The sequence below is a fragment of the Heteronotia binoei genome, chromosome 15 (assembly GCF_032191835.1).
Source record: "Heteronotia binoei isolate CCM8104 ecotype False Entrance Well chromosome 15, APGP_CSIRO_Hbin_v1, whole genome shotgun sequence".
Lineage (NCBI taxonomy): Eukaryota > Metazoa > Chordata > Lepidosauria > Squamata > Gekkonidae > Heteronotia > Heteronotia binoei.
In genome coordinates, this window is record NC_083237.1 from 19,347,235 (window position 1) to 19,372,751 (window position 25,517).

At 50.6% G+C, this 25,517-nt stretch overlaps 1 protein-coding gene across 1 annotated transcript in view; it reads right to left on the reverse strand.

Annotated features, from left to right (window-relative positions):
- The window catches only part of TEP1 (telomerase associated protein 1), an 87,736-nt gene that overhangs the window by 36,678 nt on the left and 25,541 nt on the right, over positions 1-25,517 (reverse strand). Inside the window, 17 exon segments of the mRNA XM_060254943.1 lie at positions 538-658; positions 3,461-3,637; positions 4,440-4,583; positions 4,688-4,753; positions 4,922-5,043; positions 6,387-6,455; positions 7,074-7,220; positions 8,406-8,613; positions 9,591-9,765; positions 13,497-13,587; positions 14,273-14,382; positions 14,481-14,638; positions 16,755-16,897; positions 17,224-17,319; positions 20,554-20,706; positions 20,887-21,048; positions 23,957-24,082. Of these exon segments, the coding sequence (XP_060110926.1) occupies positions 538-658; positions 3,461-3,637; positions 4,440-4,583; positions 4,688-4,753; positions 4,922-5,043; positions 6,387-6,455; positions 7,074-7,220; positions 8,406-8,613; positions 9,591-9,765; positions 13,497-13,587; positions 14,273-14,382; positions 14,481-14,638; positions 16,755-16,897; positions 17,224-17,319; positions 20,554-20,706; positions 20,887-21,048; positions 23,957-24,082 (2,268 nt within the window).

Genomic DNA, 25,517 nt, shown 5'->3' on the forward strand with positions numbered 1-25,517 from the left:
AGGGCTTTAAAGGTAATGACCAGCATCTTGAAGCGAATCTGGTACCCTATCGGTAGCCAGTGCAGCGCTTTCAGCACAGGCTGAATGTGTTCCAGGTAATGTTGGAATTTTCTGACTTGAAAACTTCACGGGGGAGAGACTGTTTTTCCTTCTCTTATTCTGTAAAAACCATGATGTCCATTGATGAAGTAATCTAACAAACAGAGTTCCCCCAGACTGGAAAAGCTTTTTACAAGCTTAACAGTACGCTCCTATAACTAGCAACCATCAACTAAGAAAGCTCGTGACAGGAAAACAGGCAAAACAGAGAGAGAGAGATGCTTCCCCCTCACCCTTGGTCACAAATCACATTTTACATAACTTCTCCCAGTGTGCAGATAGCATTTTGTTTCATGGCTAAAAACAGGAAGCCCTTTATCTGTGTGCACTTCCAGACTACCCCTTTTCTGAGCTTCTCTTTGGCACTCTTGAATTCCAGTATCATGAAGTTCTCCTAAAACTGGCTGCCTAGCAGGGTCAAAATTGCGTCTCTCTTACCCATGCATAATGAGGCTCATCCGGTAATGAATACTCTCTAGGAATGTGGCCATATCTCTCGCCAAGGATGCCAATGAACAGGTGACTCCGTGCAACTTCGGACAAGCAGAGTTCCAGCTGCCTAGAAAGAGGACAAAACATCACTGAAAATACACCACCTCTCACTGTCCCACTCATGTCCTGAGGTATTTTCTGAGGGTCAAGCTATGCATATAAAAATCAGGCTAATGGGCTGAACAACTCTCCCAGAATCCTTCAGTTCTGCCTCTCATATTTCGCTGTATATGAAAGTACAGGACTCTGCACTTCTTTATTATTTAACAGCCTAGTTACCCTTTATAAATGTCCATTTTAAAAGGGTAACTAGGCTATTAAGTAATAAAGTTTAAAATCCCATTAAAGATGACAAGTACAGAAGAACCCCTGGGTGGCAGTTGTTCTGAATATGCCATGTGGTGTTAAACAATGTGACCTTGGGTGCATGAACCGAATAATTTCAGCTGCTACCACCTGCACAGGAGTGTCTTCCATTTGTCCTTAATGGCTTCCATCCTGGTCATGGGGTGGAGACTGCTCTGGGCACCCCCACAGATGACCTTAGAAGGCATCTGGATCAAGGCAGGTCAGCGCTGCTACTACTTTTAGATCTTTCTGCAACATTTGACACGGTCGACTATGATCTAATGACCCACCGCCTTGCCGACATTGGAGTCCAGGGGGTTGCCGTACAGTGGTTTTCCTCCTCCTTCTGCGGACGGGGACAAAGGGTAGCGATTGGTGAGAAGACCTTCCTGCATCACTCACTAGAGTGTGGTGTACCACAGGGAGCTATTCTCTCGCCGATGATGCTTATGATCTATATGCGCCCCCTTGCCCGGATTGCCAGGGGTTTGGGGCTGGGTTGTCACCAGTATGCAGATGACACCCAGCTCTATCTGTTGATGGACGGCCACCCAGACTCTGCCCCAGATCATCTAACCAGGGCACTGGAAGCAGTGGACGACTGGCTGCAACTGAGCCGGCTGAAGCTTAATCCAACTAAGACGGAGGTCCTATACTTGGATCGGGAGGGGGGGGCCAAGATCGGGGATCAAGCTTCCCACTCTGGATGGCGCCTTCCTTGTGCCAACCCAGAAGGTGAGGAGTTTGGGTGTGATACTGGAGGCCACCCTCTCAATGGAGGCCCAGGTCACAGCTGTTGCACCATCTGCCTTTTTTCATCTCCGGCAAACAACTAGCAAACTATCTGGCCCCTCGGGACTTAGCTACAGTGATGCATGCAGCAGTCACTTCCGGTCTAGACTACTGTAACTCGCTCTACACAGGCTTACCCTTGAGACTGATCCAGAAGCTCCAGCTGGCGCAGAATGCAGCAGCAGGATTGCTGTCTGAATCGCCTGTACGGGCGAGCAGTCGGCTGATGCTGCACAGTTTGCACTGGCTACCAACTGAGTACCGGATCCGCTTTAAGGTTTTAGTACTGACATTCAAAGCCTTGCGCGGCCTGGGACCGGCATACCTGTGGGACCGTCTCTCCCCATATAAGCCCCAGAGGTCGCTACGATCGACCAGCCAACATCTTCTGACCATCCCTGGCCCAAAGGACGTCTGGCTTGCCTCGACCAGGGCCAGGGCTTTTTTGGCACTGGCCCCGACCTGGTGGAATCAGCTCCCAGTGGGGGTTCGGGCCCTCCAGGATTTACCATTACGGAGGGCCTGTAAGACGGAGCTGTTCCATTGGGCCTATGGCTGAGGTAGACAGGCCTCCTATCATTTAAACGGGCCCCCCTGCACTGATTCTTTGAAACCAAGATAACCGGGATTTGAACACCTAGGTTGGGACAAGCAAGCCCAATCGATCTGCTTATACCATCTATGCCGCCTCACCTAAGGTGAGTTGTGGCTGGTCTTTTTTTAAGCTGTTTTAACTTGTAATTGTTTTTAAACTGGTTTGATTGTTTTATTGTGCTGGAAGCCGCCCTGAGCCCGCTAGGGGAAAGGGTGGCCTATAAATCTACAGAAATAAATAAATTAAAAAAGTAAAATGGTTCTAAAATGTGAGTTTATCATGTACCTTTCAAATTGTTAGCTGCCTTAGGGGCCCTTCTGAGGGCAGAAAGGCAGGATGTAATTTTTGCAAATAAACAAAAAGGTTACTTTTAACATACTGAAACGGGGTTTTTCTAAAACCAATTTAAAAGAGCCAGCGTGGGTGAACAGACTGCAATTCGGAAACCCTGTGGGGCAGGGGTGGAATTCTAGCAGGAGCTCCTTTGCATATTAGGCCATCCCCCCCCCCCCCCCGATGCAGCCAATCTTCCAAGAGCTTACAAAAAAAAGCTCTGTAAGCTCTTGGAGGATTGGCTACATCAGGGCTGTGTGGCCTAATATGCAAAGGAGCTTCTGCTAGAATTCCATCCCTACTGTGGGGTACATTCTGCCTTCTCAATACACAAACACATTCTACGATGCTCAAGACCCTTTACTCAGGCTGATCCCGTATTAAGGTTGCTCCAGGGCAGGCTTCCTTTTCTCCCCAGAGCAAGCTGGTGATTTCACACCAGCTGCTCTGCGCCACCATTTTGCCCCACGGCAACCCATGATTAGCCACACAACAGCGTAAACCTGCTTGCTCTGGGGAGAAATGGAAGCCTGCCCCGGAGCAACTTTAGTACAGGATCAATACGGATTTAGTTTTAATTAGTACAGAATCATTTTAATTATTTAAATCATCGCATTGGTGAATTGTTTTAGATGTTTCATTAATGCCTGATTGAATTGAATCGTTTCACTGTGATTATTGCTTTTATTGCTGTGAACTGCCCTGAGCCTGCTACAGCGGGGAGGGAGGGATATAAATCTAATAAATCAAATCCATCAGCCCTCCTTCCCCCCAAAACACAGATCTCTCCTTCCTTCATACTTGTTTCTCTGGGCCTCGTGTTCAGTGATCCCCCAGCGCAGGTCAACTTCCTCTATCATCAGGCAGAACTGGGCCGCACGGGCTTGTAATTCAGGGAAGACGGAGCGGATAAGCAGGTCGCGTTCACCATGCATGTCCCGGAAGGTAGAAGAGACGAAGACCTTTACTGAGCGCCACCTGAGAGAGGTGGTATGAGACAAAAAGGTCAAAACTGAAACACACGGCCACAAATCCACCTCCTGCCATCCAGTTCCCTCTAAGCTGTAGAGTCTTGTGAGCAAAAATTCAACTTTGTGAGCTCCTGGCATTAGAGCTGCGAGTTACTGTGTAAATGAGTGTGCCCTGGGGTCCTCCTTCCTGAGCTAAGACAAAAATGTGTGAGCGGGAGGCTAAAAATCTGTGAGCTAGCTCACGCTCACTCAACTTAGAGGGAACACTGCTGCCAGTGGCGGACTGGCCAGGGGGTCAGCTCGCCCGATGGCAAGTGGGCCCCTGATGAAGTGGGCCCCCTTAAACATTAGAGAATGTGTTTAACATGTTAATGTCCTTTTAGTAGCTTGAAAATATAATAGAAGTTCCAGTATTATTATGGACTGCAACTAAAATTTACATTGTATTTAGGGTTGCCAACTTCCAGATGGGGCCTGGGGATCTCCCACTTTTACAACTGATCTCCAGCTGGCAGAGATCAGCTCCCCTGAAGAAAATGCAATCTGTATTTACATTTAGTATCTACTGCATACTGCCAGTAAAATGTACAATATATGTACACTGTAGTTACTGGAGGGAGGGAGAGAGATTTCACAAAAGTTTTAATTGTACCTTTTTACTACTTACGTATTTTTTGAAAATTTTATTTATTTCTTTACAAATCAAATGGTAGCCTTATAGTTGTGGGTGAGCCCCCTTTGTCTCCCAGCAACCAATATTTTTAGACCCAGTCCACCACTGACTGCTGCCATCTTATTATCATTGTCACCTGCTTTTGGGAGCCGATACCCAGGGTTCAGCTCCTGTGTCCAGTTTTGCCGTTGCTGCCCTCTGCGGCTCAGGTAAGCCGTGGATCTTGTCAATCTTCTCCACGTGCTCCAGGAGCCGGGAATTGCCACATTCAGCCATGAACCTGCCAAATATGGAAACTTATACTCTGGGTATTCCTCAGTAGCCGAAACGGGTTCTCTGTTCTTACTGCCTCTTCCAATGCTACAAAGCTGATCCAGAACTTACCTGAGGACCTGCTCGCTGAATCCACTCATCACAACCTCCGTGGGCGAATCAAAACTCCGGGACTCTCTGAAATCAGAAGGGTGGAAGAAAACACTGGTGGGAATTCAGCAAAGGTACTGGGCATTCCCACCCCCACCCCATGCATACTTTATTTAAAAGAAGAATAAAAAATGCTCCAACCCCAAACTGGCTCTGTTTCCAAACTAGAAAAATGGGACTGCTTTTTCTACATACGAGGTACCGGAGCAGACGTTGATGAGGAGGCAGTGGGGTGCAACATGACGGCGATATAAACAGAGGCATTTGGTACGATCTGGGTCCATGGGTGCGTGGCTCAGCAAGAGAATCGTGTCCACCTGGAGATGGAAGGAAAATAAGGGGGGTGGTCTTCAGCCTCCTGAAACTCGGTTGGTGGCACTGCTCTGCCCAAACAAGCTTTAATGTTCTTGGAGCGTAATCTTCGAGACAGTCTGCTCCTAGGAGGCATGCCTGGGTAGCCTGCAATCATAGCTCTCAACACCAGCCTTTGCTAAGCTAATGACAGTTCACAGCCATAATGCCAGCTGGAGGCTCTTTGAGGCTGCCTTCATACACAGGTATGAGGCTCAGTCTAAAGCTCCACCCACCAAAGAGCACAGCTTTGTGCATTCTCGGTACCCATCGATCCTATCCAGCTATGAAATGCCTGGATGGATGGGATTCCCATCCTGGCCGCTATTCAGGTGGCAACGTGGGCTAGCCAGATACCTCCGGGAAGTTTGCAAATGGTGTGCAAAAGCCAACCATTCTGCTTTTGTTGTTGGCCCCCGTTCTCAGATAATCAGAGATCTCCTGTTTGAACAGGAACGCGTGACGCTGCCTTATACTGAATCAGACTGTTAGGTCTGTATTATCTACTGGTAGTGGCTCTGCAGGGTCTCTGGGAAAAGCAGAAGAAGAAGAAGAAGCAGAAGCAGAAGAAGAAGAAATTGGATTTATATCCCGCCCTCCACTCCGAAGAGTCTCAGAGTGGCTCACAATCTCCTTTACCTTCCTCCCCCACAACAGACACCCTGTGAGGTGGGTGGGGCTGAGAGGACTCTCACAGCAGCTGCCCTTTCAAGGACAATCTCTACCAGGGCTATGGCTGACCCAAGGCCATTCCAGCAGGTGCAAGTGGAGGAGTGGGGAATCAAACCCGGTTCTCCCAGATAAGAGTCCGCACACTTAACCACTACACCAAACTGGCTCTCTTTCTTACCTCCTCCTATCTGATCTTGTTTAACCTGAGATGCCTGGGATTGAATCTGGGACCTTCTGCATGCCAAGCAGATGTTCTACTTGAGGGGTCAGAAACCCTTTTCCCCCAGGCCACTATGAGCATGTGTGTGTGTGTGTGTGGGGGATATTTGTGAATTTCCTGCATTCCAATGCTATGATTCTATTCTATGATTCCGTGAGCCATGGCTCCTCCCTGACCGTAACTGATCACAGACCCTGGAAAACAACTGCTCCATCTCCCTCCCACGGCCCAGCTGTGGTTCTGGACTTGCAATCATTCAAGTAAATTAGACTTCCCAGGAGAACACACACCCCAGCAAGGCTGGAAGGTGGCCTACGCTTTCACTTGCTTACAAATGCACAGGGGTGCAGTAGCATAAACGGCAGGACCTTCAGGGATCGGTTCATTTGTATTTTCACCAGATGCCCCAAGACTCACTTGCTGGCGCTGAGAAATGAGGTCCATGATGGTATCCTCCACACTTGCACCATAGCAGTATCCAGGATTCTAGGGGTGGGAGGAAGAGACAGGGAGTGAGCAGCCGCCCAAGGAACTCACGCAGTAGCAGGGAGCATGCGAGGAGTTCTCAGGCAAAGGGGCTGATAGGCCCTCGTGGGCAGGTGAGTGCAAATGAGCTACAATGTCAGCTGGCATACACATGCTCCAAGAAGAAGGCGATTCCGCCTCGATGCAAACATTTCATCCCTCCCTCTCAGAAGAACTGTGCTCGGTTTCTAAACAGGCACCATTGTGAATCCAAAGCTACATCAAGATCTTCCCTCAAGCCCCAAAACGTGACAGGCCGACTTTATTCAGGGATCATACAAATGTGTTCTGTGCGTGCTCCCAGAAAGGCACTTCTCAACGTGGATTCCAGAGCAAAGAGGGAAGGGACAGCCTTCCATCTCCAAGGGGAGAGGAGGCAGAGAGTCGAGTCTTCCTTTACACCTGCCGGCCCTTTCCCCGCACACTCCAGAGGTGCTGCCGTCTTATTTTGCTTAATAAGAAAAGGAAAACACACTCTGCACATGCTCAGCAGCCCCCCGCCATTATTACTTCCCACGTCTGAGAACCGAGCACTTGGAACCACTACTCAGGGGAAAGGGGGCCCTTGTAACGTCTCACCAGAGACTGGAGGTATTGGACGTCCTTCAGCACAGCGCCCGTCATGGTGACAGGATCCGTGACCCCTGCCTGATCACAGAGGAGGAGCTGGGCCTGTTCAGAGGCAGAGTACACCATGGAGCCCAGCAAAAAGGCCATATCCAGTTTCTAGAGAAACAGAAACGTTTGTTCAAAAGACAAGGCTCTCATCTCTCTGAGAAACAGGGGAGAAGTCAGCGCCCTGCACTGGCTAGGCTTAATTATCCCCCCCCCCCCCGCAAACAACAATTTATTTTTAATTAAACAAAGAGGTGATACATAGAAGTAAAGGACAGGGCAGATAATAAAGGGGGGAAAGTTAAGGTACATCAAAAGTACAAGGATCACATCATAATTATACAGCCATATAGTCGACATCCCAAAGAAATACTGATAGTGTTCTATCATAAAACCAACAGGTTAGCAACTAAAAATACAAGACAAGACCAGTGTTCCCCTCTAAGCTGAGTTAGCATGAACTAGCTCACAAGTTTTCTAGCCCCTGGCTCACGCATTTTTGTCTTCGCTCAGGAAAAATGGCCCCAGAGCAAACTAATTGATGCAGTCGCTCACAACTTTCACGCCAGTAGATCACGAAGTAGAATTTTTGCTCACAGGTTAGAGGGAGCACTGGGAAAGACTATGATGTAAATATTTCAGAAAGACAATGATGTAAATATTTCAGAAGGTATCTTTCAAAGGAACAAAACTGCCATTCAAAATCCAAAAAGGGCGCTAGGCTTAATTAGTTTTGGTGGGGAGGGGAGGGGGAAGAGCACAAGTGCCCGCAAGTGACAAAGCCACACGCCCAACCCATCTGCCATGTCATCGAAGAAATCATACTGTCAAGGCAGCAGGGAGGGGTTATCAAGCACTAACAAGCTTGCTAATATAGGTGCATTTTTAAAATATATTCTTTGATTTTGGTATTCACTGCCACAGAAGGTGGTGGCAGCTACAAGCATAGACAGCTTCAAGAAGGGATTGGATAAGCATATGGAGCCAGAGGTCCATCAGTGGCTATTAGCCACAGCATATTGTTGGAACACTCTGTCTGGGGCAGTGATGCTCTGTATTCTTGGTGCTGGGGGGGGCGGGCAGTGGAAGGGTTTCTAGTGTCCTGGCCCCACTGATGGACCTCCTGATGTTGCTTGTTTTTTTGGCCACTGTGTGACGCAGAGTGTTGGACTGGATGGGCCGTTGGCCTGATCCAACATGGCTTCTCTTATGTTCTTTCTGGAGGGATCAAAGGAAAGGAAAATTATCTGAAAACAGCAGGGGACCAAGAGAAGGCCACTGGCTTTTTTAACGCACCGTGAGGGGTTTGTTCATGTCCTTCTGCTCAGCACTGGGGCAGCAGAGATCCCGGGCCCGCATGTAGGGTTTCTCCATTCCGCTGCAAGAGATCAGGATGAGAGTGCGGCCAGGGATGGGGGGCACGTTGTGGCGCACAGCAAAGCCAATGGCTGTTTCCAACGCCTGGCGATACCGTTGCAGGAGGGCACGGCTGTAATTCGCTTCTCTGCAAAAGAAAGATCTCTCAAAACCCGCCACTGATCGCCTGCGGTGCAGCGACCATGCTTCAACCACGCACAATGCTCTCGTGAACAACGCGTAATCGGCTTTCGGAATTTACTGCCTCCAAGGAATAGCAGCCATCGCAGATGGATTTTTGAGAAAATTAGATAAATCCACAGATGGAAGGCAATGCTAGCAAAAAGAAGCCTCCATGTTCAAACGCAATATATCTTTGAGTTCCAGATGCAGGAGACTGACACGCAATAGCTGTCTCTTCTTGCAAGTGCAGACCAGCTGCTCTTGAAGATGGAATGCTGGCCTAGAGGGACCTCTGATTGCTTTGGCTGAACTTAACGAAGCTACCCCCTACCATTAGCCTACCTAGCTGAGTCCCGCTGCCTCCAAAGCCAGCTTGGTGTAATGGTTAAGTGCACAACTCTTATCTGGGAGAACCGGGTTTGATTCCCCAATCCTCCACTCACAGCTGCTGGAATGGCCTTGGGTCAGCCATAGCTCTGGCAGAGGTTGTCCTTGAAAGGGCAGCTGCTGTGAGAGCTCTCTCAGCCCCACCCACCTCACAGGGTGTCTGCTGTGGGTTTGATTCCCCACTCCTCTACTTGCAGCTGCTGGAATGGCCTTGGGTTAGTCATAGCTCTCGCAGGAGTTGTCCTTGAAAGGGCAGCTGCTGTGAGAGCTCTCTCAGCCCCACCCACCTCACAGGGTGTCTGTTGTGGGGGAGGAAGGTAAAGGAGATTGTACCACTCTGAGATTCAGAATGAAGGGCAGGGTATAAATCCAATATCATCTTCTTCTTCTCTAAACGGCTGTAGCTCTCCAGGGTCTTTCCCAACACCAGCAGCCTCCGTTGCATGGAGATCAAAGATGGGGCTGTCCAGAGGTGAAGAATGTGACTAACCGTGCACCTAAGCCCCTATGTAGGAATTCTCCCCTCTCCACTCCCGGAGTTGTGCACTCCGTTACCTGAACTTCAGCAGTTTCGTCTTCTTGCACTTCAGTAACCGGAAGATAATTGGGATTTCCATGCAGCGGCGTAATTCCTTAATGGTCCAAAAATAGTTCCGCTCTCCTGGGAGCAACACTCCAGCCTCCGTCAGGACCTGTTTTACGAGCTCTCCGTTGGAAGGGAGGGGTTTCCCTGCTCAGCAAAAAAAAAAAATCATCCAAGTTCAAGTCAGCCCGCGAGGCTCCAACTGCCCACACTTAGTTGCCTGCACTACTTACCCACCCCTTTTCCCAACTGCGCTGGCCAGTGGATGCAGCTGGGAGTGCTGGTGCCACGGCTGCCCAGAGCGCCCCCACTGTGCACCACCCACACACGCCCCCACTGTGCACCACCCACACATGCTGGGCCGCTGGGAACACAGGTGCAGACAGGTGCGGATCCTGTGAATTTAGGGGGAAGTATTTGTGAGAGCCCCGTGGCACAGAGTGGTAAAGCTGCAGTACTGCAGTCAGAGCTAGGGATGTGCATTCGGTTCGGCTGAACCGTATTTACAGCCAAATCACCACTGATTCGGCTGTATACGGAATAGGCTGCAGCCGATCCCCATAGGCGCCCATTATACGGCAGCCGAATACGGCTCGCTGTATACTTACGAATAGCTATTCGTAAGTATACGGCTGTCAATTCAAAAGGCGCGAAAGTAGCTTCTGCAGCCTCAAAGGAGCTGCTTGCCTACTTTCCCACCTTTAGTTGCCTTTTCCATAGCCTTCCTGGGATCAGGGAGGGGGGGAGGGGGAAGAGGAGCCCCAGCAGCCAATCCAAAGCATGCATTTGCAAAATACAGTGCAAATGCATGCTTTGCAGAGCTTTTTAAGGAGTCTTCCTGGCTGGACTGACTCCTACATTCCTGCTGTGTTGGTTGGTGGTGTGAGAGTCTTGTGCTGCTGCTGGCTGGCCCTTGGCTTCAGCTGCTGCCTGCTGCTCTCAGTCTCAATCAGCCTTACCAACTTCCCTGGACTAGAGAAGACAAGGTAAGACAGTATGGGGTTCTTGTTTTTATTTATTGTTGGTAAAAGGACTTTTTAAGACTCAGAGTCCCTTTACTTATCCAAATTTGGGTGGTGATGGTGGTGGGGTAGCTTATTTGGGGTTAGGGGTTTCTGCTTGGGGAGGGGGCCTGGGGTGGGGGGTTTTGCCAATTTGCCCATATCTTAATTTAGTGAGAGGACTTTTAAAAGTGCAGTGTCCTTTTACTTCTCCTGATTTGGGTGGCTTGGATTTCATGGGGTTAGGGTGAAGGGTTTTTTGGGGGGTGGAGGGGTTGGCAAAGTTCCTGTATTGTTAAAAGTTAATTTTTTTACTGTTTTAAAAGTATTCAGTGTTTGATTTGTTGCTGCTGTGTTGTGCTGCTGCTGTTACTAATTTCCATTGTTTAAAAGTCCACTTTTGTCCCCCTTTTCCTGGTTCTGGTTTTAGGGGGGGGGTGTTGTTGACTGATTGGGCCTGAGCTTTCTTATTGGTGAAAAGGCCACTTTTTTAACACTTGGCCTTTTGTGATTCTGCTGGTTTTGTTTTGGTTTTTTTAAATTACCTCAGGTTGGTGTGGGCGTTGGCGAGGGTGTGTGTGGGCTGGGTAACTTTCTTGTTTTTATAGAGTAGATTGTGTGTTCTGTGGCAGGGAAGCTGGCACCTGGGTGAGAGACCCAGAACCAGCAGGCTTCTTGTGGTTGGCCAGCTCTCCCCATGTTGTTTGGGGCAGGGCTGGAGAGCTGGCATCTGTAGATTGTGTGTTCTGTGGCAGGGAAGCTGGCACCTGGGTGAGAGACCCAGAACCAGCAGGCTTCTTGTGGTTGGCCAGCTCTCCCCATGTTGTTTGGGGCAGGGCTGGAGAGCTGGCATCTGTAGATTGTGTGTTCTGTGGCAGGGAAGCTGGCACCTGGGTGAGAGACCCAGAACCAGCAGGCTTCTTGTGGTTGGCCTGCTCTCCCCATGTTGTTTTGGGCAGGGCTGGAGAGCTGGCATCTGGGTTAGATAGAGGGATGTAGTGCATTTGGGTCCTATAGAGATTCTCTGATGTGAAGTTAGGTTTGGCTTTGGGTGCCCCAGGAATTGGACCCCCTGGTCCAATTTTTTTTGGCCTTGTGGGTTTTGTGTGGGACAGTGCCCTGAAGCTGCACAGCAGTTTGGGGGGCTCTCCTCAAAACCCCCTGCTCACCAGAGCCACTTTTCCCACGACAATTACAGTGAGGAAGTGGCTAATTGGGCTTTCCCCATCATTGTTGGCAATGGGCCTTTTGGGGAACCCAAAGACAGGGACCCCCTGGCCCAATCTTTTTGGGATTTGGGGGGGGGGGTTGGAGGGGAGAGTCCCCTGAAAATTTGGGGGCTCTCCCTCAAACCCCCTGCCCCCCAGTAGCCTCTAATTATGCCCTATGTTGCCATTGATTTCAATGGCCCATAGGGTATAATGCTGGAATAGGGGCACCCTCTTTGGATGCCCCTGGAATGGGATCCCCTGGCCCAATCTTTTTGGGACTTGGGGGAGTTGGAGGGGAGAGTCCCCTGCAGGTCCCCTGCAAATTTGGAGGCTCTCCCTCAAACCCCCTCCCCTCCATGCGGCTTCAAATATACCCTATTTGCCATTGATTTCAATGGCCCATAGGGTATAATAGGGCCGTATATTCGGTAATAGCCATGCATCTACCGTATATGCGGCTATTCCGAATGCGGTATTCAGGAGTATACAGGGATTCCGAATCCCCCCCCCCCCCCCCGTATACTTCCGAATCCGTGTAGAACCGAATTTTTTTTTTTTGCACATCCCTAGTCAGAGCCCTCTGCTCACGACCTGAGCTCGATCCCAGCGGAAGCTGGTTCAGGTAGCCGGCTCAGGTTGACTCAGCCTTCCTGAGGTCGTTAAAATGAGTACCCAGCTTGCTGGGGGGAAAGCGTAGATGACTGGGGAAGGCAATGGCAAACCACACCATAAAAAGTCTGCCATGAAAATGTTGTGAAAGCAACATCACTCCAGAGTCGGAAACGACTGGTGCTTGCACAGGGGACTACCTTTACCTTTTTATTTGTGAGTTTCCTGCATTGTGCAGAGGGTTGGACTAGATGATCCTGGAGGTCCCTTCCAACTCTGATTCTAGGTGCCAGGGGAAGTGCATGGGTCAGTACCAGAGAAGCAGGCCTCATTCGGGGCAGGAGCTCACAGCAGCAGAACTCCGGGACCTCTAAATTTTATTGTGCTCTTTATTTCTCTTTCCCCATTTCTCTCTTTCCTTCTCTCTTTCCCCCTTTCTCTTTCCTTTCTCTCTTTCCTCCTTTCTCTCCTTCCTTCTCTTTCCTTTCTCTCTTTCTTTTAAAAAAACCCACTTGCTTCTGGGCTTCACTGTTCAAACCCCCTGGGAGAATTTTGCTGAACCTGAAGATCTGACACACTTTCTAATTTCCCCCTCACAAAAAATGAGAAAAAATAACCAAAACATATCAAGCAGGCAGATGGAAATCTTCCTCATGACACTGTGGCCACATAGGAGGAAGTAATTTAAAAAGCATGACGGGAATAAGGTTTTATAATGGTAATTATAATTCAAGAAGCATTTGAAGGTCGATGCTAAGCTGCTATAATTCAGTACACCTTCCGGTGATGTCAGGGGGTGTGTGGCATAGGCAAATGAGTTGTGCTAATGAGCCCTTTTTCTACAAAATGACCCCTGCAAAGAACCCCACCGGCAGTGGACTCAGGTGGGCAGCTGCCCCACTTCAATGATGCATGGGGAATGGAGCCATGCACTGACGGACACGAAAAGGACCACACCAACACTCTGAACTGGGCCCAGAAGCCAAACAGGCTTTTCCTTCCAGTGAGCAATCCTGAGCCCGCAGGACAGCCTCAATGCACAGGGCCTCCCTCTCACCTCTGGACCCTAGCTCTTCCTCCAGCTGCTGGATGACCTTGTAGGCAGCAAGGAATCGAAACGGGAACTGCCTGCTGTGGATCACGGACTCCTGAGACAAAGAAATGCAGGTGGGTTGGGGGGGGGGGGAGAGACTAAAAAGCCTCTCACAAGGGGGTGCAATTGGTGACACCTGTAACGCTGCCTGCACTTCCCCATAAGCAGGGCTTTTTGTCGCAGGAACTCCTTTGCCTATTAGGCCACACACCTCTGATGTAGCCAATCCTCCTGGAGCTTACATAGGCCCTGTAAGAAGAGCCCTGTAAGCTCTTGGAGGACTGGCTACATCAGGGGAGTGTGGCCTAATAGGCAAAGGAGTTCCTGCGACAAAAAAAGCCCTGCCCGTAAGAGTGAATGGGAGCCCTTCACTCCTATGGAAGAAAGTAATTGGATGACAAACAGAATTCCACTGGCTTGCCTCCCACCCTTGCTGACCCCCATTTGTCCCAAGCAAGAATCCAGTTTTTGCCCCTTTCTTATGCCACAGATTGTAGCTTTTGCCCAAAGGATACAGTGGGAGCCCTTCAGAACTGAGCCCACCCCTATCTGCATAGCTCCTCCCACTCATCTGCATATGCCTTACCCAAGGTTCCACTTCCTGGTCACGTGAGATTGTGACGGAACCCTGGGAAGCAGACTTCAAGCGTACCCGCAGATCGACAACACCTTTATGAGTCACAATTCTGGCCACCTCCTCCGTCAAAGGGGGGCCCTGTGAAACCGAGCCCAGATCGTACCTTGTTCTCCAGACGATTCAGCAGGCGTCGGTGGTGCCTTTCGCTCACCCCGGCCCGCACGATGTTGCGAAGGTTACGCAGCATGGCCATAAAGGGCAGCTTCCCCGCATCTGTAAGGAAGATCATTAATTTTGTCGGTGTCTAGGACCGTGGGATGTCAAGATTCACGAGAAGGAGGGAAATATGGCAAGAGCGAAGTGTCGGGTACCGATCAGCTCTTCCCAGGCTTGAGTGGTGTTCCCCCGTTGACTCAGCTCTCGCTCCCAAGTCTGTGGTTTTGGAAGTCTCATGCGGGTGCCAGCCAGGGCTGAATTCCAGGGTCCCTGAAGGTGACTTCGGGAGAAGGCCTGCAAGTCTGAAGGGTACCTGCAGAGGAAGAGGAAGGAGAGTGGATTTATATCCACTCCTCAGCAGTTCTTGAGGGCAGGTTACTATGGGATCCCTTTTGCACAAAGGCTTTGCCATTGTGGTTCAGGGGAAGTTGAATCCACCTTGCCAGGGGTGGCCAACGGTAGCTCTCCAGATGTTTTTTGCCTACAACTCCCATCAGCCCCAGCCATTGGCCATGCTGGGTGGGGCTGACGGGAGTTGAAGGGCAAAAAAACATCTGGAGAGCTACCGTTGGCCACCCCTGCACTATGCACATAATTCTTAGGTGTTCCTGGTATAAAGAGGTCCGTGTGAAATATACAGAGCCTATATTAAGGGCAAATTCTGGGTTGTTGGAATCTGAATGTCTAAATCTCATGCTTTCGGATGAAAACCAGCTCATTTTCGAAGCTGTTGCTAAGTTCTGTGCTGCCTGTTATAGTATCCGAAAGGCTTGGGATACTGCTCCTCAGCTTTAAGATGTTTTGCTCTAATTTGTGATTTTGATGTAACTTTTATATTGAACATATTAAGAAATTGTCTTTTTTTAATACTCTTTATAGCATAGATTTTAATCTTCTGTGTTGAAGCTTTTAAATCCTTGTGTTTTACTTGGTCTGTGACCGTAAATAAATGGACTGACTGATGACCCACCCTTCCCTAGCCAAAGCAGCCTCTGAGCAGCTCATCATCTCCCTTCCCTTCCCACAACAGACACCGTTTGGCAGGTGGGGCTGAGAGAGCTCTCCCAGAACTGCTCTTGAGCAGAACAGCCTTGAGAGAACTTGGGGCTGGCTCAAGGTCACATCAGCAGGTGTATGTGGAGGAGTGGGGAATTGAGCCTGCTTCTTCCAGGTAAAAGTCCGTGCACTGAACCACTGCACCAAACGGGGTGGCATACAAAGGCTCGGGTCAGGAGAGCACAGAAGGGGGACAGTTCTCCACTTGACGGATCTCCAGCCAAGTTCTCGTGGGCTGCCGGAGCCTGGTGGGGTTGTACACCAAGTGGGTTGATCTTCACCTGTTCCAATCAAGCAGGGGTCCCCAAACATGGTGCTCTTGTGCCCACCAACATCTTTCCCGGTCACCGCCAAGTGGATTTAGAAAGTGGGCAGAGCTAGCAAGACTTCTGATTGGCCTTTGGAGATTTGGTTGGCTGTGCAGATTTTCAAAAACACTGCTACGAGAGCAGCTATCGGCACAGCACAATTCGCTGTGTGACGGACAAGAAGCTGCAGCAGCAGTTTTGGGGCTGCCTCCATGTTCCGCAGCAGCTGTCTTGCAGTTGTGTCCACCACCCTGCGTCAAAATCCCAAAGATGCCTGCAGGCTGAAAAAGACCTGCAGTAAAACATTTCCAATCAACGCACGCTAAAGGAAAGGTCAAGGTAGCCCCCTGGTGCAAGCACCAGCCGTTTCCGACTCTGGGGTGACGTCGCATCACAAAGTTTTCACAGCATTCTTTTTGTTACGAGGTGGCTTGCCATTGCCTTCCCCAATCGTCTACACTCCCCCCCCCCCCAGCAAGCTTGCTACTCATTTGACCAACCTCAGAAGGAGGGAAGGCTGAGTCAACCTCGAGCCAGCTACCTGATAACCCAGCTTCCACCAGGGATCGAACTCAGGTCATGAACAGAGAGCTCGGACTGCAGCTTTAACACTCTGCACCACGGGGCTCCTAGTTATGCCTGAAATCTCAGTATGTTCCCATGCTATGCTAATCTGAAACATTCTGATGGACCGAGCAGCCACCACATGACTGAGATCAGCCCTCCCCACCAATGAACGGGCAACACAGCCATATTACTCCTTTGAGCACAGCCCTAATGTCTGTGGGGGAGGGGGCAGCAAGTGCCTAGGACAGGGGTGGGGAACAGTGGCTCTCCAGATGTTTTTGCCTATAACTCCATCAGCCCCAGCCAGCATGGCCAATGGCTGGGGCTGATGGGAGTTGTAGGCAAAAAACATTTGGAGAGCCACTGTTCTTCATCCCTGGCCTAGGACCTGCCACAGAAACGTGGCAGCTTCAATTTGAAATCCAATAGTAAAGCACTAGTCCTCATGGTTAGAGCAAAAGACCTTTTTTCTTTTGAAGCATGTGGGGTTGCACTCACCTGCGCCCCAGGAGACTCATGACATGCTGAGCCGGCTCAGAAATATGAAGGCGCCGGATCAAAGCCTTGAGAGAGAAAAGATCTTTGGGGGTTGCTGGATCCCTCGTGGCTGGCTCCGTAGCTGGCTTCGAGGGCTTATCGTACTACAGGAAATAAAGGAGAACAAAGACGAAGAAGCATCCACGGTCATGTCCAAAAGGCCCCAATGCAAGTTAAAAAGTGCTGAAAGAATACGCATGTTTGACACCGTCCCCTCAGGTGAGCCATGCTCCGAGTTACCCACCACGCCTCACTCTCCCGTAGTGAGAGGATAAATTTGGGTTGACACTCTCGTAGCGTCTCACAGACTCGCTCCAGAATCTGCTGCATCTCTCCCTGCCGGGGCTCCCAATCTTGACCCCACCTGAGCCACAGTCATCAGTCTGGCTCCCCAGCCATGACAGCCTTCATCCTCCCAGGGGGCTCTCACCTTTTTTTCCAGAGCAGCCACCTTTTCCACGAAGCTCCTGAAGCGACCCAATTTGTGCTTTTTCCAGCCATTCAGGCGAAGGGATCCCTGTTTCTTCTGAGAACACAACAATGGCTACTGAACAAGCATCGTCAATGGGCAGCGTCGCTAAACCCACCTGCTGCATTTTTATCCCACCTTTCCTCCACTGAGAACATTTTAATCCTCACAAAACCCCTTTGAGTTAGGCTAGTTTCCTGGACCAAGTAGGGGGGTTATAAACGCAAGTTTCCCCACTTTTGACCAATACTATGGGCTGAGCATTTCAATATAGATTTCCACCCCCTCCCGCCAAAAAAATAAATAAATTCTAACCTCTAGAAACCAAGGGAAATAGAATTTATTTAACCATTACTGCCTGAATCACCATATTTACAGCACAATTCGGGGGGGGGGATGTGAAAGTACTCTAGAGGCGGACTTACCGCTATACCAGCGGTAGGTAGAGATACTCTGGCGTATCCCCCTCAGCGCTGGTGGAAATGGGGTGTGCACCACTCTCCAGCCACTGCAGCATGCCGCCGCCGTTGGCTGAACGCAGAGTGTCGCCCCACTGAGTTCGGGGCGTAGCAGAGGCGCAGGGCAGCACGTCGGCGCAGGAGAGAGCCAACCCAGGGGTGTGGCCGCTGCTGGTTGGGTCCCAGAGACCTTTCGGTCCGGGAATGCCCCCCCCACCAGGCGCAAAACCACACCACGGAAAATGCTGTCGTGCCCCATAGGCGATCGTTGAAACCAAAAACAAAGGTCGCCTCTACTGCTGCAAAAGCTCACAAGCCCCATAGGGAGCAGCGTGATTGCCTCGCCAATCCCCTTGCGCCTCAGCCTCACGAGCCCCCTCCCCAGCACCCAATCGCAGTCTCCCCCCTCCTAGAAATACTTCTGCTCTGGCCTCGCACAACTCAGTTGTTAAGGTCAGCTTTGCGTGGCGGGACGCTCTACTGGTGAGCTTAGAGCGACTCAGAGCGAGGGATAGGCAGGCACGTTGCTGACGGGTTTTGCACTGTACAGTTGCTTTGACAGTATCTTTGACTTGTGAGGGGGAGAGGGAGGTCTCTCCCCTGGGGCTAACTGCTCGTTTCCAGGTCTCCACAGGTTCTGGGCTCCGAGAGGCTCTGCATGCGAGGACTGTCACCCATTGGCTGGGTAAGTTCCACTGTGCTCCCCCTCCCCTCACTCTCAACCACTCGGTGTGCGAGCGTCTCTGGCACTTGAACCAGGCAGTGGGCTCCAGCAGGGGGCATTTGCTGACCTCGCTCCCCTGTGCTGCTGCCTGCTCCCTTCCCTTCGTCTGCCCTCTGCCGCTTTCCCAACCCCTGGCAGGACATGGTGTGTGTGTGTGTGTGTGTGGCAGCTGCCCCATTGCGGGGAGGTGGGTCAGAGATTGTCCCTTTAAGAGAGCGCCCGGCTGAAATGCAGCCTGCTCTTCCAGCCGCCGCCCCTGCAGGTGTTCTTGATCTCTATCTCTGTTTTGCACGTGAGACTCCAACACAGAGGCTTCCGCGTGCGTCCTCCACCGCCCCCCCACTCCCTCAGCTGCTTTTGCCCACCGCTCGGAATGGAGCCCTGCCCACGGCGAGACTGCCCAGCACGCGCCAGGGAGACTGTTGCACTCTGTTCCAGAAAATTAAAGTCTGAGCTATGCCCTCTGTTGTCTCTCCTGCTTGGCATCTGCTACACGTTCCCTGGGTAACCCCCCTCCCTCTGTCAGTGGCCTCTCGAGGGAACGCCTGGGAGGGTGGAAAGACTTGGTTCTGGGGTGGGGGGGGAATGGTCTATGAGCCACCACTCTGCCTCCTGCGTGGCTGGACAGGGGAGGGGGTGCTGCCCCTTAGCCTACCCGGGCTGACAGCCTACCCGACCCCACAGGGCTGTTGTGCGCAGGGCACCAAGGGGGGGCTGATGAAGTGGACTCAGAGTTCTGCGGCTGATGCACTCGCACTGAGTTCCATGGCCCCTGGGGGAGGTGTTCCGTGCACATAGGGGGCATCAGGGCAACACAGGGAGTCTCTGGGTGGGGGGGTGTCTGCTGCCGGGCTGCTCACTCCCAGACACACATTCCAGCCGCTGTCTATGACAGCAAACTCCTGCACTTGGTACTTCCTGTTTGTCTGCCTGCCATTGGCAGAGTCTCTGACAGTGGGAGGGTGTGAGGGGACTGATGGCTTCTCTGTGGTCCTGTGCGGGCCTGTCTCGCCCCCACCTCCGCCAAGCCACCAAGCCAGGCTTCTCGTGCGCGCATGCCCAGCCTCCCTCCTGTTCCCTTTCCGTGTTGGTGGGACGCCCCTCCTTTGCCTTTGACGGTCTGCCCATTATTGGCTCCGTTCTCTGTTTGGGGGTGGGTTGGGGATGGCTGTCATCCTCTCTGGGGCCGCCTCTCTCCATCGCTGACTGTCATGAGCCGCGGCTCATGCGCCAGGACTGGCTGATGGGGGGTGGGTGGGCTGGCCCTCCCGTCCTGCTGCCTTTGTCTCCCTTGCGTGCCTAGGCCCGCAGCGTTGCCATGGCGACCGTCTCCCTCACAGCAAGCTACGCCTCTCCCCTCCCCACGCTGCAGCGTGCCAAAGTCCTCAGGAAGTCTACTAGCGGCGTGGCAGCTGCGTCACGGCCGGCCGCCGCTTATGTCTGGATTGGGCTGCCCAAGACCTGTTCTACTAAGAGCTGGAAGGATTACTAGGATGGTTTTTTTCTCACCTGATGGAACTCTGTATATCATCAGTTTGTTTCCTGAATACATTTCACCAGGTGTTGTTGGGTTTTTTAGGTAGCAGGAACTCCTTTGCATATTAGGCCACACACCCCTGATGTATCCAATCCTCCAAGAGCTTCCAGTAGGCCCTGCAAGAAGAGCCCTGTAGGCTCTTGGAGGATTGGCTACATCAGGGGTGTGGCCTAATACGCAAAGAAGTTCCTGCTACAAAAAAGCCTTGCATTTCACTGTATAATAAAGTTATTTCAGGTAGATTTCAGCCCCATAGACTCTTTAGTCTCATGGTTCAAAGTCCCTCAAGCCCCTTTGCTTTGCCTTCTTTCTTCCTGACGGTAGTCCACAAGCAAGCCTTTTTCTCCAAAATGGAATTACTTCTCCTCCTGCTGCCACAACCTACATTGCAGGCATGTTCCTCTATGCAGCACTTTCCCCTGAGCAGTCAGAATATCCATGCATATTCCATAATTTCCCAGCTGCTCAGCCGATGCATGCGGCAAGGAGAGAAGATGACATTCGTATCACTCAGCCTCTACCTAACACACAACGGTGTCTTCTAACAGAAGTTCACAGGACCCCAACTGCACCTTCTTGGTCTTTGGCAGATGTCGTTTTTTCCCACGGCTCTTCCGGGTGTTGTATTTGGCCAACTGGTATGCATCAAACTGCCGGAATTTGTCAGCCATTGCAGCACGGAGGCAGGAAGGCAAAGGTGCCAGAGCATCTGTCTTTGCTAGGCTCTGCGTACGAGAGAAAGGGGAGGAAATGGTGCCATCTGACCACAAGGGGGCAGCAAAGAGGGAGTTCTGATTCTTGATTCAGCTGTGGAACTCCCCGCCCAAGGGTTCTGGACCAAGTCAGGGCCTGAGCAGACATACAGGAAATAAAAGCTCCATTGGAGGGAAAGGGGCATCTCTTACCTGGTGAAGCCGAGCCACCTCCATCCAGTCGGAGGGCAGCTGTATTGCGTGGCTGAAATAGCGGCGCAGATGCGGGCGGCAGGGCAAGAGGCGGGAAGACAGTGCCAGAAGAAAGTTAGCTGTACTGCGGATGTTAAGTTCCTGGCGTGCATACAAGGCAGCCTGGGAAGAAGAGAGAAGGGAGGGAGAGGACGAGCAGTTTTTTTAAAAGAAATACCATTGTAACTATAGGTGTAAACAGGGCTTTTTTTTGGTAGAAAAAGCCCAGCAGGAACTCACTTGCCTATTAGCCCAAGCACCCCGCACCCCCCAACACCAAGCCAGCCGGAACTGTGTTCCTGTGCATTCCTGCTCGAAAAAACGCCCTGGATGTAAACATTCTGTGAATTCCGAGTTTTCATTTTAAAAAGGTAATTCTCTAGCCTCTTCTCTTGTGGAATGCCTTTCCACAAGGGAAGTGGCTACAGAAGGACTGCCAATTTCCTGTTGGAATGCAGGATCTCCCTACCCAGGTTCTGTTGCCCTTCCCCCATCAAAACAGGTGGGGGAGATCAGTGTCCAAAGTGTGAGGATGGAACGGCCTGCAAACGATTTCGTCATGCTGGATGATGTTCCAGGATTTTCCAAAAACTCTATGGTTAAACAGCAGAGTTTGGAGCAAACGCTACAGGACTACCCCAGCGCAATGACACTACTTCCAGGTCTCAGCGGAAGTGATGTCACTGCACCAGGACCATCAGTCTTCCGCAAAAGAGAAGCCTCCACCTCCTCCCCCATCTCCAGCCAGTTTCCAGCAACCCTAGGCAAGACATTTGCTTTAAGAAATTAAAACGGAGAGATTAATAGAACCTGTTAACACCTGTTGTTACAATGGTATTATCAGTATAACAATATGCTAGTGCCGATCTTTTTTAACAAGAGGGAAGCAGCTGTTGCAGGGTCAGGCTCGGGTCAAACGTCTGCCACGTGGGATGGGAAAATCAAAATTTCCCCACTCACCCAGCTCCCGTCCAGGCTTTATTCCAACCAAAACTTTGAAGAAAAGCAGGATTCAGAAAGATGGGGTAGCCCTGCACCACAATACCGTTGGGAAGCAGGAAAAAAACCCCCTACTGCCCAACCCGGAGTAGAAAACCCAAGCAGCAACGGCCTCACACAATTTATTCCAGCTGTGGTGTATGGGGACCAAAGGGAAGACTTCTTTGGGTGTTCCAGCCGGGCTCGTTGGAGTCACAAGGACTGAGCTTGGGGACTCGGGAACAATGGGCAGTAGGATCCAAATCCCTGTTGCCCTGCTCCAATCACAGGCCCCCTGCTGGTTTGAATGATCCAATAACGTGCTTGCATGGGAACCCTGAGTTGTATATAAGCCCTATATGATGCTGCACCTAATAAAGGCTACGATCACTACCACCTTGGCTCTTCATTGCTTTGAATCCACTTTATTATACCAACCTCAACTTTTGTGAGTCAGAGCTTGCTTCCCAGATGGGTTGGATGAAGTTCATCTGATTGAGTCCAGAATCCCAAAAGCAGGACATCTTGCTGGACTTTGCACACTTTGCTCCTGGGGGAGGGGCATGCAGCTGTGCACTGGTGACATAGAGCGCGCACCACAGCTGTGCCGTCTCCTCCACAGAACGTTAGATTACCAGCTGAGAGGGAATGACTTTCCCTATTCTGGTTTTACCACCACCCAAAATCTGCTTTAAACAAGGACTCCATCTTATATCAGAGCGTGTTCCTAGACCTCTGGGTCACAAAACAGGGAAAGATTCCCGCAGCAAACAAATGTGAAAGGCAGGAGGAAAGAAGACCCCATTCTGTGTTGTTCCCAGTCCCACCCACTCCCCGGCAAGCGTTTCCCAATTCCAGATGCAACAAGAATTTTTTTTTTTTTAGAGACCAGTTCTCTGAAGTGTTCTCAAATGGCTGATGGAAGCAGAAGTGGTGATAAGAGAACAGACGCTCATTTCACCTTCTGTGAGGGTCTTCTCCACTGCCATTCAGGGCTGGCCCTGCCTAGGCAAACTAGGCCATTGCCTAGGGTGCCAGTATTCTGGGGGCACTCAATTGGGCGTCCCCCATGTGACTTTTCATTTTCCCCACATTCATCTGTTTTTTTAAAAATGGTTATCGCTGTGGTGGGGTGGAGGGCACCAGAAGTTGGCTTGGCCTAGGGTGCCGGATAGTCTAGGGTCAACCCTGCTGCCATTACAGACCAACCAAAAGTTTTTCAATGTTTTCATATGGGGAGTGTAACTCTTAAAAGTCAGTGCACAACCTTCTAAGCACCTGTGCACTAAGAATGTCCAAAAAATAATCCATAAAATGCTCTCTTGAGCTATTACCAGACCTCAGATTCAGCAGGAGCTCACAGGAGCACAGTTCCTGAACCTTTCTGAGGGTTCCCCCTCTTCCTTCTCAACTACCTTGTCCATTGAATAGTAGGTGCAGCTGCAAACAATCCCTGGATTAGGAGAGTGGGCAGTCAGCCAGCCACCAGGGGCTTTGCCACATCCCTAGCAACCCGCATTAACCCCTGGAGAAGCCCGTGCCACCCTTTCTCCACTTCTTATGTGATTTGGGGCAGCAGCTTTTTGCTGGCCTTTTGACTGATGGAGGGGCAGTCCAGGAGAGCCCCAGGCGAACGAGGCCTGCTTAGGCTGGCTAGATTTCTAGCCAGCCCAAGCAGGCCTGGCTTGCCCAGGGCTCTCCTTTCTTGCGTCAGATTGCTTTTGGCTGGTGGGGGGCATAAGCTAATGAGTTATGCTAATGAACACCACCTATTTTTCTACAAAACAACCCGCTGCTATCACACAAGAGCAGAGTACACAAAAGAGCTCATCTTAGACAAAGACTTATTTATAACATTTGAAATACAACCGCCAACAGCAGGCAGGAAATCAACGCTTTTAGCAAAAAAACAAACGAAACGAAAGTGCCGAGAGAATATGCAAATTTGACACATCCCTCAGATCTACCCTGGCCAATGGTCTAAATTACCCACAATGCCTCACTCCCGCTGGGGGCTTGGAACCAACCCTGCATCCCAAGATCCCCTCCGTACCTTGAGGATAAATTCAGGTTCATACAGTGCTAGCTTCTCGCACACTCCTTCTAGAGCCTTATGAATCTCTCCTTCAGGCTTGGAACTTTCTACCAATGAACAGCAAACCAGGTTCAGCAACATCAGCTGTGGAGGGAGGAAAAAATTGGAAGACATTTGAGAACGAGACTTATGAAACTGGGGAGGGCAGTTGTAATTCGCTGGGTTACAATCCCTGATAGAGGCTCTACTCAGAGATTACGCCCAACCGTTCCTTGGCTATCCATGGCGTAGACTCTAAACCATCGATCTGAACTTCTAAATGAGCTAGGACACCAACCGTGTCTGACTTCCCTTCCCATCTGCTCAGCAATACAGCCTCTGGGTGCAGGAGCAGAGAAACGTCCGTAGCTCCTGCTTATTAATTCAGCTGTCATGCCGAACTTCTATCAGTTCTATCTTCTATCGAACTTCTATGTTTTGCAAACTCCATTTACTTTGCCACACAATGGATAAACATCTGGATAAGCATATGGAACAAAGGTACATCAGTGGCTGTTAGCCATGAGGTATAGATGGAACACTAAGTCTACAAAGACTTCTGAAAAGTACAGGGGCTACGCTACGCACTCTCACTCACCCACACACTCTTACTTGCTCTGAAACGAAAGCAAAACAAATGGAAGGGCTCTGTTGCTGACACTTCCCCATGAAGTACTTCCTGCTCCTATTTAAATGCACACACACCTGTTTGCAGGTTTCTAAACCTGCCATACAGCTAGAGGTACTGGCGGCTTTGGAGGCGAGGCTTCCCCCCGCTGGCCAACTGGCTGAGGGCTCAGTGGAGACTGTAAAACCGGGGGATCCTCCACTGGGGCCTGGGGATTGGGAAGCCTAACTGCAGGCTGTGCAGAGTAAAATAATGTTGTTTTGGTAGCAGCTGCCAGCACAGTGTTGGTTTTGTTCTCTCTCACTCCTCTTCCCCGGTTTATTATTTGAATTACCACTCTCTTTTCTCCCCAGCACTCGGGCTTCCTCTGTGTATCTGGTTCCACTTCCTGTGGCAGCCATTTTGAGAATGTGCCCACCACCCTGTGTCAGAATTCCAAATTTGCCCATAGGCTCAAAAAGGCTGGGGACACCCACTATAGAGGGCCAACAAAGAGGGCACAGAGGACAAGGCCTTCCCCAGATGTTGCCTCATAGCATTTGTCGTTCATTTGCACAGTCGAGTCCAACTCTTTGTGACCCCATGGACAAAGTCACGCCTGTCTTCCACCATCCTCTGAAGTCTGCTCAAATTCGTGTTTGTTAAGAACATAAGAACATAAGAGAAGCCATGTTGGATCAGGCCAACGGCCCATCAAGTCCAACACTCTGTGTCACACAGTGGCAAAAAATTTTATATACACACATACACTGTGGCTAATAGCCACTGATGGACCTCTGCTCCATATTTTTATCCAATCCCCTCTTGAAGCTGCCTATGTTTGTAGCCACCACCTCCTGTGGCAGTGAATTCCACATGTTAATCACCCTTTGGGTGAAGAAGTACTTCCTTTTATCCGTTTTAACCTTTCTG